Here is a 13,401-nt window from a genome sequence, read left to right as displayed (position 1 = left end):
GACCACTAGATGGCAGGAACACACACACTAATTATTAGAGGTAACATTTCGGCGCGTTTGAGGTAAGAGATCTCTCAAGCAGGAAGCTGTCCAGGGGTTGCTGCCTGAGGAACCATCCTGAGGCAAGCAGAGCAAGGAAAGACTGAGGGAGAGGGAGTATGGAGAAAGGTGGTGACGGCCTGTCCAGCCATCATGATGGGAAGTCTCTGAGTGAGAGAGCTTTCCGGAATTAAGCAGCTTGGGGCCTTATAACTGAAGGGTTTTATCTTATCTGCGGCTAGCAGATGTTGGGTGCGGTTTTTGTAGTGTGTGCAAAGCAGTCAGTTCCGAATGGTTAAAAATCACTTGCTTGGATTATTACTTTTGAAAATAACTGGATGTATAAGAATTTGAATTTGGCAACAGTAGACTTTTGGGTTAAACAACAGACCCAGGCTGCTGTGAAGACGTAAGCAGTACGCAGAAGTCACAATTGGTTCACGGATATAGTAGGTGATGACAGGTATAACTCACAAGAGTCACACAGCAGCATGCAAAGGAGAGGCCCATGGGTGTGACTGACCTATCCGGGTGCTGACATTGATGAACACTCAGATTCTAAATGGACCACGTGGGTGTGTGGTCTCTTGTCTCTGTACCTTAACACTCCTCCTGGTTATGGGAAGGCCATCTCTCCATTTCTGGAGAGGCTGGCTTCAAGAGCGTGCTACCCTAGATTGAACTGTAGGTCTGGTTTGGTGCTTGAAAGTCTTGTTTTCTTCTAGTTAAAGCTTTTCAAAGATAGGAAAGATGGCCTCTTGCTTGGGATGATGATCTCTGCTACAGAGGTAGGGAATGCCTCTGCAGGGTAATTTATAAAGGACATTGAGAAAGGAAAGAAGAGAAGGAAAGGAGGGTATCATCTTTCTACCTACTCAGTAAAGTAAATATTATTAGTCCCATCTTGCAGATGAGAAAGACAGAGGGCAGCAGGTTTGAGGTGGTAGAACTGAGAGTGGAGGGCAGGGCACCCTGACTCCTTATAGAATGGGTCTTGACAGAGCAGGGCTGGGCTGGGCCAGGCCTACGTGACTCTTCCTTGTCTTTCGTCCCTTGCCCAGGTTGGCAGACCTGATGGAGCAGCATCAGGAGGAGCTGGCCACCATCGAGGCTCTGGATTCTGGTGCTGTCTACACGCTGGCCCTGAAGACCCATGTGGGAATGTCCGTCCAGACCTTCCGCTACTTTGCTGGCTGGTGTGACAAGATCCAGGTGGGGCCTTTGGCCTCTTCCTACCCTTGAGACCCCATGCAGGTGGGCCAGGCCAGGCCAGGCCAGCAGAGGGAGAAACTCCAAGAAGCAGCATATTTAATTTTCTATTGCTGCCAAAACAAATGACAACAAACTTAGTGGAACTTATTAGCTCACTGTTCTACAGATCTGAAGTCCAGGCAGGCTTAGAAATGAAAGTGTTGAGTGGCTGCACTGTTATCTGGAGACTCTGAGAAAAACTCTGCTTCCAGGCTCATTCAGGTTTCTGTGGAGTTAAATTCCATGAGATTGTAGGACCAAGGTTCTGTTTCCTTGTTGGCTGTCAGCCAGGGGTTGCTCTCACTTCCTGTAGGCTGTTTTCTGGTCCTTGCATGTTGCCCCTCCATCTTTGAAGCCAGCAATTGTACATCATTCTTGTGTTATAAATATCTTTGACTACCTCTTCTGCTACCCACTGGAGTAAACACTGCTTTTAAAAGGGTCTCATAGGATTATATTGGGTCCACCTGCACAATTTTCCCAACTTAAAGTCATCTGCGCCATATAACGTACCATCATAATGGGAGTGAGATCACATCATATTCCTGAGCATGGATGGGCATTCCTGATCTGGGGTCTACGAGCTCCTTCCCCCCACATCCAGGGGGCTAAGAAGGACCAGGAGGATCATGACAATAAGAGAAGTTAGTCACCCCAGTGCTTATCTGCTACTATATGTGTCTGGACCCCAGTACCACTTCCAGCCCCTGCTCACTGCTTCAGAGACAATTCTGCCCCACCTTCACCCTTTCTCTGCCCAAATCTCTAAGCCAGTGGCCTTACCAATACCAGAAACAACTTCTTGCCTAAGGAATCAATATGCCAGGCTCAAAGGGAAGCAGGCACTTCTTCCTTTCAGGCTGCCTACTCATGAGCTCGTAGGCTTTCCACTGTCTTATGTAGCTGAGCAGTTCTGGTCTCCCACCCATCTGGATAGTACAGGAGTCAGGGCACAGACCAGACCCCAATCCTCCCTGGGCCTCAATCAGAGGCCAGCTACCCAGAGGGAGGAATTGAAGCCTCTTCTGCAGTGATGCCTTCTATGTGTCTTTCAGGGCTCCACCATCCCCATCAACCAGGCCAGACCCAACCGCAACCTGACCTTCACTAAGAAAGAGCCCATCGGGTGAGTCATCGCCGAGGGCAGAGAGCCTTGTACATACCAGGGATTTCCATGCAATCTGTTGTGTAATCCATACAATAATCCCATGAACAGTTCAGAACATCCCCTCTATCCAAGAGCTATTTATTTACCAAATATTTTGTGTCAAACATTTCAGGCACAGGAGATGGAGCAATGAACCAACCTGATGAAAATTTCTATCCTCAGGGAGTTTAGCAGATGAAAAATAGGTTTCACTTCTAAAGTACTTGCTCTGTGCTGGTGTTCTAGTTTGCTAGCTGCCAGAATGCGATATACCAGAAATGGAATGGCTTTTAATACGTTGCTGGTTTACAGTTCTAAGGCCAAGAAAATGTCCCAATTAAAACAAGTCTATAGAAATGTCCAATCAAAGGCATCCAGGGAGAGATACCTTGGTTCAAGGAGACCGATGAAGTTCAGGGTTTCTCTCTCTAGTGAGAAGGCACATGGTGAACACAGTCAGTTTCTCTCTCAGCTGGAAGGGCACATGGTGAACACGGCATCATCTGCTAGCTTTCTCTCCTGGCTTCCTGTTTCCTGTAGCTCCATGGGAGACATTTTCTTTCTTCATCTCCAAAGTGCTGACTGATGTACTCTATTTCATGGTGCTGCAGCATTCTTTGCTCTCTCTGAATCTCCTTCATTCTCCAAAATGTTTCCTCTTTTATAGGACTCCAGAAACTAATCAAGACCCACCCAAATGCATGGAGAGCACCTCTACCTAATCTAGCTTAACAGCCACTCTTGATTAAATCACATCTCCAGGGAGATGATCTAATTACTGTTTCAAGCAAGCAATGCTGAATAGGAATTAGAAGAAACAGCTGCCTTTACAAAATGGGATTAGGATTAAAACATGGCTTTTCTAGGATATATACATCATTTCAAACCAGCACAGCCAGGTATAGTTTAACCCCTTTGTAAGTATTATTTTATTTTAACCCTGATGAGCCTTATGTCAGAGAGGGCTATGGTAGGAAACAGAGCACACCCCAAGAGTATGATGATTAATGTTCATAGAAATTAAGAACTCCTACAAATCAACAGGAAAAGAAAATAAAGGAAAAGCAGGCAAAGCATGTAAACAGGCACTAAACAGAAGGAGAAATTAAAAGAAACAACCACCTAGCTAGGGGTTGGTTTTAGTTTTCCTTTCCCTGACAACAGAATGCCTTTTTCATCCAATGGAATGGCCCCACATTAGAAAGTTACTGTTTTTAAGCCACAGTGAAGGTAGAGAGAGGCACATTCTCTCATACTATTGGAGGAAGGCCCCTCAAGGTGCCTGAGAAAGGCAGCATGGCTGCCACTCTCCCCCTTCTTAAATGTCCACTCAGGACAAGGCAATAGTTGGAGGGAACCACTCACATGTGAGCAGAGGAGGCAGCTCAAAAGGATGGTGACAGCAAAATCTGGACCCACCAGGGTTCCCTTCTGCTGTTATCCAAACTAGAACCTTACTCCAGGTACAAAACCTGTTTTAGTTTGCCAAGGCTGCTGAACTGCAATACACCAAAAAATGGACTAACTTTTATAAAGGGGATTTATTTAGTTACAAATTTGTAGTTCTTCAGAGGAAAGGAAGCTGGATTTCCTCTGGCTTTCTTTATCACATGGGAAGGCACGTGGCAATGTCTTCCCTCCTGGCTTCTGGGTTCAAACAGCTTTCCCTAGGGCAATTCCTTTCTGTGTTACAATGTCTGGGTCTGAGCTGCTGAGCTCTCTCTGGCCTCTTTCTTTTATGCCTCCAGCTAATTGAATTAAACATCACTAATTGTGGAAGGCACTCCCCTAGCCCACCACAGATGTAATCAGCCATCGTTGAATTTCATGTGCTGATAATTTAAGTCCACAGCAACAGAAAAACTGGGCACTATCACCTGGCCAACTTGACACCTGAACCAAACTACTACACTTTCCAAGCTGACTTCTTCAGTTCTCCTCTACATATAAGTGATCCCCCTGTCTTACTGACCCCTCTCAGTTCCTCCTAGGCTTCTTGTGTTCTCATCCTCATGCCCAGGAGAACCCTCTCCTAGGCATTCCAGCCTGTCTGTGTTCTTATAAGTGTCTGCTTGCTGTTCATCCTCCTCATCTTGCCAAGTGCAATACTTGACCAACTGTGCCCTTAGACATGTCTTACTAACTCCCATCAAATCTGCCTGCCCAGGGTCCCAGACCATCTTGCCCTGCAAGAAATAGGAGCTTCTGTCAGATTAACTCATATGAAAGGCCAAGGACTGAGAAGACAGTGATGAGCTGTCTGTTGATGGGACCTTGGGTACCTCATCAGGAAGCCTGGCTCCTGAGAGTGGGATTTCAAGGCATGGGAAAGGGGAAGGTGATTGGCTGGTCCTCTCTGGAGAGAGAAGACCTGCTTCTTTTGTAAGGCAGGGTCTGCGGCATTATCATCCCCTGGAACTACCCTTTGATGATGCTTTCCTGGAAGACAGCTGCTTGCCTGGCTGCTGGAAACACAGTGGTGATCAAACCTGCCCAGGTGAGTCTTGCTCCATCCTGGATAGGGGTTGTGTTTGGGTAGAGAGAATCAAGAACACACCCTGAAAGAGGAGACAGAAAGCACTCTCTGGCTCCTTTGCCCACACCAGCCCATTTCTCTCCAAGAGGGGGAGGGTACAATTGATCAGACCTGGTCTCCCATGGGCCATAGCTTTCTGTGGATAGAGATATGGCATCCACTAGAAGTCAAGGCTGTTTGTGTTCTTTCTTCCACCGGACAGTTGAGACAGAATAGCTATCCTGTCTCAACCCAAGTGCTTCATCTGTTTGTGTAACTATACCCAGAGAATCCTCCATAGAACCCAGGATTCGATTTGAGGGCATAGAAAAACTCTGCTTCATGTCCTTTGACAAAACCATGTACACTAAGACAGGCCAGGGTATTCTATGAATAAAGCTGGTGCTTTGGTCTTTTGTTTGACTTCAGAGACCAAAAGTCCTGGAGGGAAGTGGGCTTGTGCATCTACCCCACCCCAGCCCCTCCCAGAGAAGCTATGTGATGTGGCATTTGATGTCCTTCAAGGCAGTATATCGGGTTCTAGTCTTCCATGTCAGTACTTGACCCCCTCTCCTGAGTCCTGGACAAGTCTTCCTCAAGCCCCATGAGCCTCAGTTTTTTCATCTATTCAATAGGAAAAGTGATCTCTACCCTGTTTGCCTCCCAGGGGTGTTAGGAGATGCTGAAGGAAGTATGCTTTGGAGGGCTTTATCACATGCTCTGGATAGGATACTCAGGAGGTCATTCTCACTCTCCCAGTTTCTTTTGAGCATTTCCACAATGAATATTGACAATAATGATAATATTGTCATATACTTTTGTAATTACTGTACTTACTCTGTCAGGCACCCATCAAACATTTTAGCATACATAATAATTATCCAATAATTTATTTATATTTACTTAATCACTGTAACAACTCTGAGGTAGGGGGAGGCTAACCATTCCCTTCAGCATGGAGGGGGTGCTCTGGCAAAGTAATTGTCCTTTGTGGCCCCCACAAGCAATTGCACATTGCCCTTGGGTACACCTAACTGCTGAGGGAGATCCCTGAAAAGTTCTAAACACACCCAGAAATAATTCCACTTGGATTAAGCCAGTTAGCCTGAAGACCCTGTGGTGGTTCGCAATCCATCCTTTATAAGGAAACTTCCCTGGGCATAAGGAAGCCAGTCAGGCAATGATTGTTGAGTGTCAAGTAAAGGGGGCATGACCCTCTTTCATTTTGATTTCCACAAGTCCATTGGTAATAAAGACTTACACACAGACACAGGGAAAGCTAAGTTCTGCCTAGGCACTGAGTGTTACCCCAGAACTCCAGCAGGCAGTGGCAGCCAAGGCTGTACCACCTTAGTAGAAGGCCTCATCCTACATCCTAGTTCTGGCAATTGCCAGAGGAGAAGCCTGGCTTTTCTGAGAGGAGAGGGAGAGGCTGCCCTGTGTAGGACATCAGCTGACAGCCTTCTGGGGACAAGATTCTACTAGATATTCCATTTGGACTCTGTGCCCCTTGAGGGCTTGGTGTAAAGAAATGAGGAATTAAATGCTATGCAGACAGGGGTCAAGGCATGGCCAAGAGGATGGAGTCCTCTGAGGAGAGAGAAGCTTTAAAGGTATCAGAGGTCAGCTGGCCCTTGATCCCAGTTCCCCACTGCAGCTGTGGGGGGGATGCAGCGGGGTTGGAAGTTCCCACTAGGATGGAACATGGACATGGCTTCTTCTGAGGAGTCTTCCTCGTGCTGAAATCCACAGTTGCTGCTCTTTGCCTGCTACTAAGGCTACTGGGAGAGGACTGGGAAAGGAGGGAAGACAGAACCCCAATTCTAAATCCCTCCTTACCCAGTCTTTTTTTCCCCCCCCCAGGTGACCCCACTCACAGCCTTGAAGTTTGCAGAGCTGACAATGAAGGCTGGCATTCCAAAGGGAGTGGTCAACATCCTCCCAGGATCTGGTAAAGGCTGTGGATGGGGCTTGGGCATGTGGGAGAGCCAGGCCTCCAGACAAGCCAAAATGCACTTAGAACATGGCCTGCTGGAGAATGTGCCCTTGAGGAGCAGGTCAACCTAGTGCCAGGGGTGTTCAAACAATTAAAGGAAGTGCAGAGCTGGTGGGGATGGCCAGGCCAGTGGTGAAGGACACGCTTGACCATTGTGGGAGAAATCTGTACCTGGAAGGTTTAGACTTCAAATGTGATCTGGAATGAATAACATATCTTGGGATGATAGCTGAGAGAATTTATCAGTAGAATATTTTAGGCTTAGAGCGTTTGGGGAGGTCTTCAAGTTTGCTGATGCTCTCTTCTGTCAGTTCAAATCTACTTTTGTGGCCTTCTTGTGATTTTTTTCATTTCAATTATTTTGCTTGTTAATTCCGTATTTTCTCCTTGGTTCTTATATTTTTAAAAATTTCACTTTTTAATTATGCATTTGATGGCATGTGACCATCATAGCTTTCTTTACTTCTTTAAGTGTGGCTTCCTTTAATTGTTTGAGCATATTTATCATGATCACCTTGAAGTCTTTGTTGACCCCAGCATCTGGGTACTCTAAATAGCAGTTTATGTTACCTGCTCTTTTTCCTGGTCAGACTTCTGTTTCTTTGTGTCTCATGAGTTGTTTTGTTTTTGTTTTTGGTTAAAATTGGATGTTTTAGGTAATAGATTGTAACAATCCTGGATACTGATTCCTGAGCCCCCTTCAGGGCTTTTGCTGTTGTTATTTGCTTATTTAGTTGTTTAGAGGACTGGCTAGACTATTTCAGTGAATACCATTTCCCCTGCAGAGTGTATCCTCTGATACTGCTCCTTATGCCTTGATCTTGCACACAGTCACCAGGGATACCATTGAATTTATCTCTCTGGCTCTTTCCCTGGTCTCTCTGTTAAGCTGTCTACCTACTTGGTATGATACCCACCACTCGTTGCTAACTGATTGCTCTATTATTTCTGACAATACCCTGGAGGCATAAATTGCTCTACAGTCTGATTCTAATATCTGGGCAAGGGTATTTTTTGATGACAGTCTTTGAGATTTGTGTGACCCCAGACTGTCTGTTCCCTGGTTCTCCTAGCCTGTGGCTTAACGCATTGCTCTCGTAGATCTACCAGTCTCCTTTTAATTGCTTTCCTCCAAAATTGTCATCGTTTTTCAGACTACCTTTAGACTTGCACCCCTCCCCCCCCATAACCCCACTATTTCAAATAGTCAGTTCCTTTGGTGAGATCTTTGGCACTCCTTGATCTTATGGGCAGCCTCTACCCCTCGGCAAAACCTCTGAGCCACTTTTCCAAGTTTTGAACCCTATAAATGAGCTAGAACTAGGCTGATGGGTCCCCAGTATTCTTAACCTCCCACTCTAGGAGGAGAGCCTCCAATTTATGAATAGGGGTTGAGTGCATGAAGGAAGTCCCCAACATCTCACCATATTCACCAAGAATTTAGTCTTTGCAATTCAGAGTTGGAAGTAATGAGAAATCCTAGTGGCCTACCCCTCTTGATAAGATACCATATGCTTGATTGGAATCTGAGAAAAAAAGGAGCCTTGTCATCTTGGCCACACCTTCCTAGGGTATAGCTTCTATCAAGCTGAACTGGGGGTAGAGAGGAGAAGGAAAGGTCATGTTTTATGTGCCACAGACTCACTGTTCTTACTAAGAGTTAGTAGATTTTCTTCAATAAATGCTTCTTCATTTGCTATATGCTTTTATACTAATCAATTATTGTAGTTTCCTTATGGAATGTGTTCTTGGGACTTAAGACTGACCTTCCAGAGTCATACAGACCCACCTTTCAAATATGTTGTGTTTATGGTTTTTATTATTTATGATGAATACAGCATCAGGGTTTTGATATACTCTGACCCAATAAGAAGACATTTTTTTTCTTAATTTCCATGTTGTTTTCATGTGTGTGTATGTGCCTCTAAAATTTTGTCCTTATGTTTCTAATTCTATTATGTCATGGTCAGAAAATAGGGTCTATAAAGTGGAGGATTGTAATCTGTTATATAATACTTTTTGGTAAATGTTGAAGGGCCATAGCATTAAATAGTAATTTTTAACAAGATGTTGTAAAATGGGGTTAGTTTCAGAATCACATATAGAAGTTTAAGTACATAGAGATAGGAAGCAAGAGCTGCACTCCAAACCTACCAATCCAAAGCCTTCGTAGGCATGGGCTAGGCATGCAGAGGAGCAGTGTAGATAGTCGGGAATGAATACATGTAGGGGCACCAGGGCTGGGTGACGAATAGGATGCTGGAAGGGAGATGCCAAGAATGACTCCCAGGTTCTTGGCATGAATGGAGAACACTGGAGGATGAGTGGTCTGAGAGGAATGATGGACAGCTGTTTCAAATATGCTGAATTTGAGAGGTCATAAGAGAGCCAAGTGAGATGACAGGGGGACAGAGGCATGAGAGAAAGAGCTTGACCAGGAATCCAGACTTAGGAGATGATGTGTACTGATATGGTATTTGAAGACATAGGCCTGGATAAGATGAGATGAGGAGACGACATAAACTGAGGAGAGGAGAAGAGGCTCCAAGTGGAGCCAGAGCACTTGTGTGTTTTAAGATTGGATAGAAGAAGAGCAGTGAGCAAAAGAAAATGAAAACACACAGTTAGTGATGGAGTAGGAAAATTAGTAGAAGGTAGAATCAGAAGCCAAAATAAGAAAGAGTTTTAAGGAGTGAGAGGTTAAACCAGAGATGTTGGGTTTGGGGGAAGGCAGTGCAAAAGAGCCTGCCTAAAGTTGCATTGAAATGAAGACTTCTGAGATAGATAGAACTGACCAGTGGTGGTTGGGAGAGTTGGGTGGTGTATGCAAGGCATGGCATGGAGTGTAGTATAGGGTTGAAGGAAAAGCATTCTAAGCAGGTAGAGCAGCATATGCTAAGGCTTCTCCATGGCTCAGCTGCTCTCCCCGACAGGTTGGACCCCTGATGGCAGGCCTTTTGGAGTCTATGATACTCAGGACACCAAGTCCCCCATGGGTCTGGCCAGGCATCCCTTGGTTCTCTGTTGGAGACCCTGAAAAGTTGGAAGCCTGGGTGCCCTCACCCTTGGGGTATACTCTAATAAGTGGAAATTCACATGGGGAGCAAGATACAGTGAGCTCCTGTGCACAGAGCTCTGGCTCTCTGGGCCTGGTGGCTGGACATTTGTCTTTCTACCCAGCACCCCCAGGGGCCACCCTGACCTGCTGCCCACCTCCACTCCACAGGCTCTTCAGTTGGGCAGAGACTCTCGGACCATCCTGACGTGAGGAAAATTGGGTTCACCGGCTCCACAGAAGTGGGAAAGCTTATCATGAAAAGGTAAGTGGTTGCAGATGTTGGGGAGAGTCCACCACTGGCCCCAGACATTGTGGCGTCTGGTTACAGTATCTAGAAGTAAGTAGCACCATTCTGCAATCTAGGCCCAGGCTTCTCAAACTTGGTAAGTGCAGAAATCACCGGGTTAAAGTGCAGATTCCGATTCAGTTTGTGCACTGACTTCTGTTGCCAACGAAATGCAGTTCTGACTATCACTACAGAGTCAGGTCAGACTCACCGGTTAAGGGCACCAGCCACAAACTCAGGGGTCCCTAGGGTTGTATGCACTTTTAACTTCGAGGGTTCCCAACTCCACCCTTTCATGTGTAATAATTCACTGAAGCAAAAATTCACACAGAACTCAAAAAAGTGCTATACTTACGATGATGGGTTTATTATAGCCCAAGGGATACAAATAAGAAGCCAAAAAAAAAAAAAGAGATGCACAGGGCAAGGTCTGGAGGGTTCCAGGGCCCTCTCCCTGTGGAGTTAGGCACATTACCTGCCTGGGGTATGGAGGTATAGGTTTTTAGTGCCAACTAGGCAAGCTCACTCGAGCTTCCATGTCCAGAGTTAAACTAGGGTTTCATCACGAAGGCATCGTTGATGGAATCAGTACGCACTCTATTTGCACATCATGAAAAAAATGAGACAGTTAAGTCTCTATGCTCACAGCAGCTACAATAACTGGGTAAGGATTCTGCTTTTGATTTATCCATTCCCATTGATTTATTTTTAATTAATTTTATTTACATAAGTCCAACATTTACAAGCACTCCAGACCCACCTGGCAGTAATTCCCCACTCCCCCTTTCCTCCAGCCTACATTTTCTCTCTATTAATTTGGTATTAGAGACAAATAGTCTAATCTACTATTAGATTAGACTCTAATCTACCTTTTGTCTCTATTAATTTGCTATTTCTAGAACTTTCTTATAAATGAAATCATATGGTAATTGTCCTTATGTGCCTTGCTTATTTCATTCAGCATAGCATTTCAAGTTTCATTCTCATCATTGCATATATCAGAGCGTCATTCATTTTTACAACTGAATAATAAATTCATTGTGTTTACAGACCACCTTTGGTTTATCCATTCCTCCATTAGGGGATACTTGAGTTGCTTCCATCTTTTGGCAATTGTGAATAATGCCACTATCAACATACTGGCATACAAATATCTGTTCTAGTCCTTATTTTCACTTTCTTTGGCAATTACATACAAATGGGATTGCCAGGTCACATGGTAATTAGATGTTTCACTTTTTGAGAAACCGCTAAACTGTTTTTCCACAGTGCCTGTACCACTTGACATCTCCATCAATGACATTTATTGACCACCACCTGCTTGCAGGTTCAGAGTATAGTAAGGGTCAAAACACACCTCTGCCCTCGCCAGGCTTATGTTCTAATAAGAGGGAATCAGAACATAAACAAAAGATTGACACCATACACTATAGAGAAAAACAAGGTAGTACAAGGCAAATGCCGTCAGCAGATTGCAATTGCACATAGGGCCATCAGAGCAGGAACTCTGTGAAGGTCACATCTGTGCAGAGTCCCAAAGGAAGTGAGGAATTGAATTGTGCAGATCCAAACATAAGTAAAAGTCATCCAAAAATGAGGGTGGACAGTGGGGAGGCTATAGAAGCAAAGGCCTGAGATGGGAGTGTGTTTGGTGTGTTGAGGAATAAGAAGGAGGTAGTGTGATGGAGCAATAAGGTGGAGAGGGGTGGAAGGTGAAGTTAGGAAGGTAATGGAAGTAGAGGAAGTGACAGTCTTACAGCTATGGAGAAGGTGTGGCATATTTTGGACCTGCTCTGGGCTCACACCATTTGGGAAGGATTCGGGCTTTCTCACACCTCTGTTCCTTTCAGCTGTGCTGTAAGCAATTTGAAGAAGGTCTCTCTGGAGCTGGGTGGAAAGTCACCCCTCATCATCTTTGCTGACTGTGACATGAACAAGGCCGTGCAAATGGTGAGATCCCAGCCTGAGGGAAAACAAGGACAGCTGTGGAGGTGGTGTGGGGGTGGTGGTGGTGAGAATGAGGGAGCAGGGATACCTTTCTCTGATTGCACAGTCAAGCCTAGACCTTGAATAGAAGGGAGCCCATGGAGTCACCCCAATGGCCCACACCCCTCCAAAAACTAATTCTCAAGTTTTATTAACTATGAGAATGACCAAAATCAGCTACATAAAATGGGAATCATGAGTCATGATTCTCTGTCCTAAAATAAACATTGTAACATTTTCTAGCCAAGGGAAAAGCAAACCGGAATTCTGAGCATGGGAGCATAGCTCTACCACCATTGGTCCCTGTTGGCCATGTGGACTGGTTTTTGCTCACCTAGTTCCACCACTCATCAGCTGAGCAACCTTTCACATGATACTTTATCTTTCTGGACCTCCATGGTCTTTCCTGAAGTACCTGAGATCATGATAATACCTGCCTTACAGGATTCAATGAATTGATATGTCTGAAGTGCTTAGAGCAGTGGCCGACCCATGGTAAGTGCCATATGAGTGTTTGCCATTGTTCTTAACATTATTATGCCTTAGTACTTATGTTTGCCTGAGGTTAATGGCTCATGGTTTTAGAGATTAGTCCACATCAAGGTCTCAACAGGCATCCCTTCTCCTGGAATCTGAGGAGTGCTGGTGCTGGCTTGCCACAGTCCTTAGGGTTCCTTAGCCTGTATCTCTTCACCCATTCCATGGCTTCTCCTTTGACTTCTGCTCAGTCATCTGTTTCTCTGTCCAGAGTCCCGCTCCTTATAAGGACTTCAGCTGCACGGATTAAGGCCCACCTACTTGGCCTCATCTAAGTAGGATTTTCCAAGATCCTATTCACAAACGAATCCACACCTTAACTAATGCTAGCATCTGGAAGGTTCTATTTGCAAATGGGTTCATGCCCACAGGAATGTAGATTAAGACTTGAGTATGTCTTTTGCAGGGGACACATGATTCAATCCCCAATAGTCCCCTGTCCACTCCTGTTGGAGCAAACCAATAAGGCCCTTTCACCCAAGTGTCCAAATATGCCCATCACCACCCCTACCTAAGTCACACCTTGGAGGATAGTATGACACCCCAGCATGGCATGAAAGGGAACTCAGCCTCAGTGGAGAAGGAT

The 13,401-nt window shown here is 45.2% G+C and overlaps 1 protein-coding gene across 2 annotated transcripts in view; it reads left to right on the top strand.

Moving 5' to 3' along the window:
- The window catches only part of ALDH1L1 (aldehyde dehydrogenase 1 family member L1), a 53,577-nt gene that overhangs the window by 28,900 nt on the left and 11,276 nt on the right, over positions 1 to 13,401 (top strand). For both annotated transcript variants that reach the window (XR_013157702.1, XM_077116285.1), the window contains exons 13-18: positions 1,101 to 1,251; positions 2,346 to 2,416; positions 4,829 to 4,934; positions 6,816 to 6,903; positions 10,175 to 10,268; positions 12,143 to 12,242. Coding sequence is in view for 1 of the 2 variants with exons in the window: in XM_077116285.1 (XP_076972400.1) it covers positions 1,101 to 1,251; positions 2,346 to 2,416; positions 4,829 to 4,934; positions 6,816 to 6,903; positions 10,175 to 10,268; positions 12,143 to 12,242 (610 nt within the window). In the remaining variant the exon portion in view is untranslated. The remainder of the gene's footprint in view (positions 1 to 1,100; positions 1,252 to 2,345; positions 2,417 to 4,828; positions 4,935 to 6,815; positions 6,904 to 10,174; positions 10,269 to 12,142; positions 12,243 to 13,401) is intronic.

The sequence above is a fragment of the Tamandua tetradactyla genome, chromosome 9, assembly GCF_023851605.1.
Source record: "Tamandua tetradactyla isolate mTamTet1 chromosome 9, mTamTet1.pri, whole genome shotgun sequence".
Lineage (NCBI taxonomy): Eukaryota > Metazoa > Chordata > Mammalia > Pilosa > Myrmecophagidae > Tamandua > Tamandua tetradactyla.
Note: the sequence above shows the minus strand (reverse complement) of the source record. Positions and strands in the feature narration are given on the sequence as shown.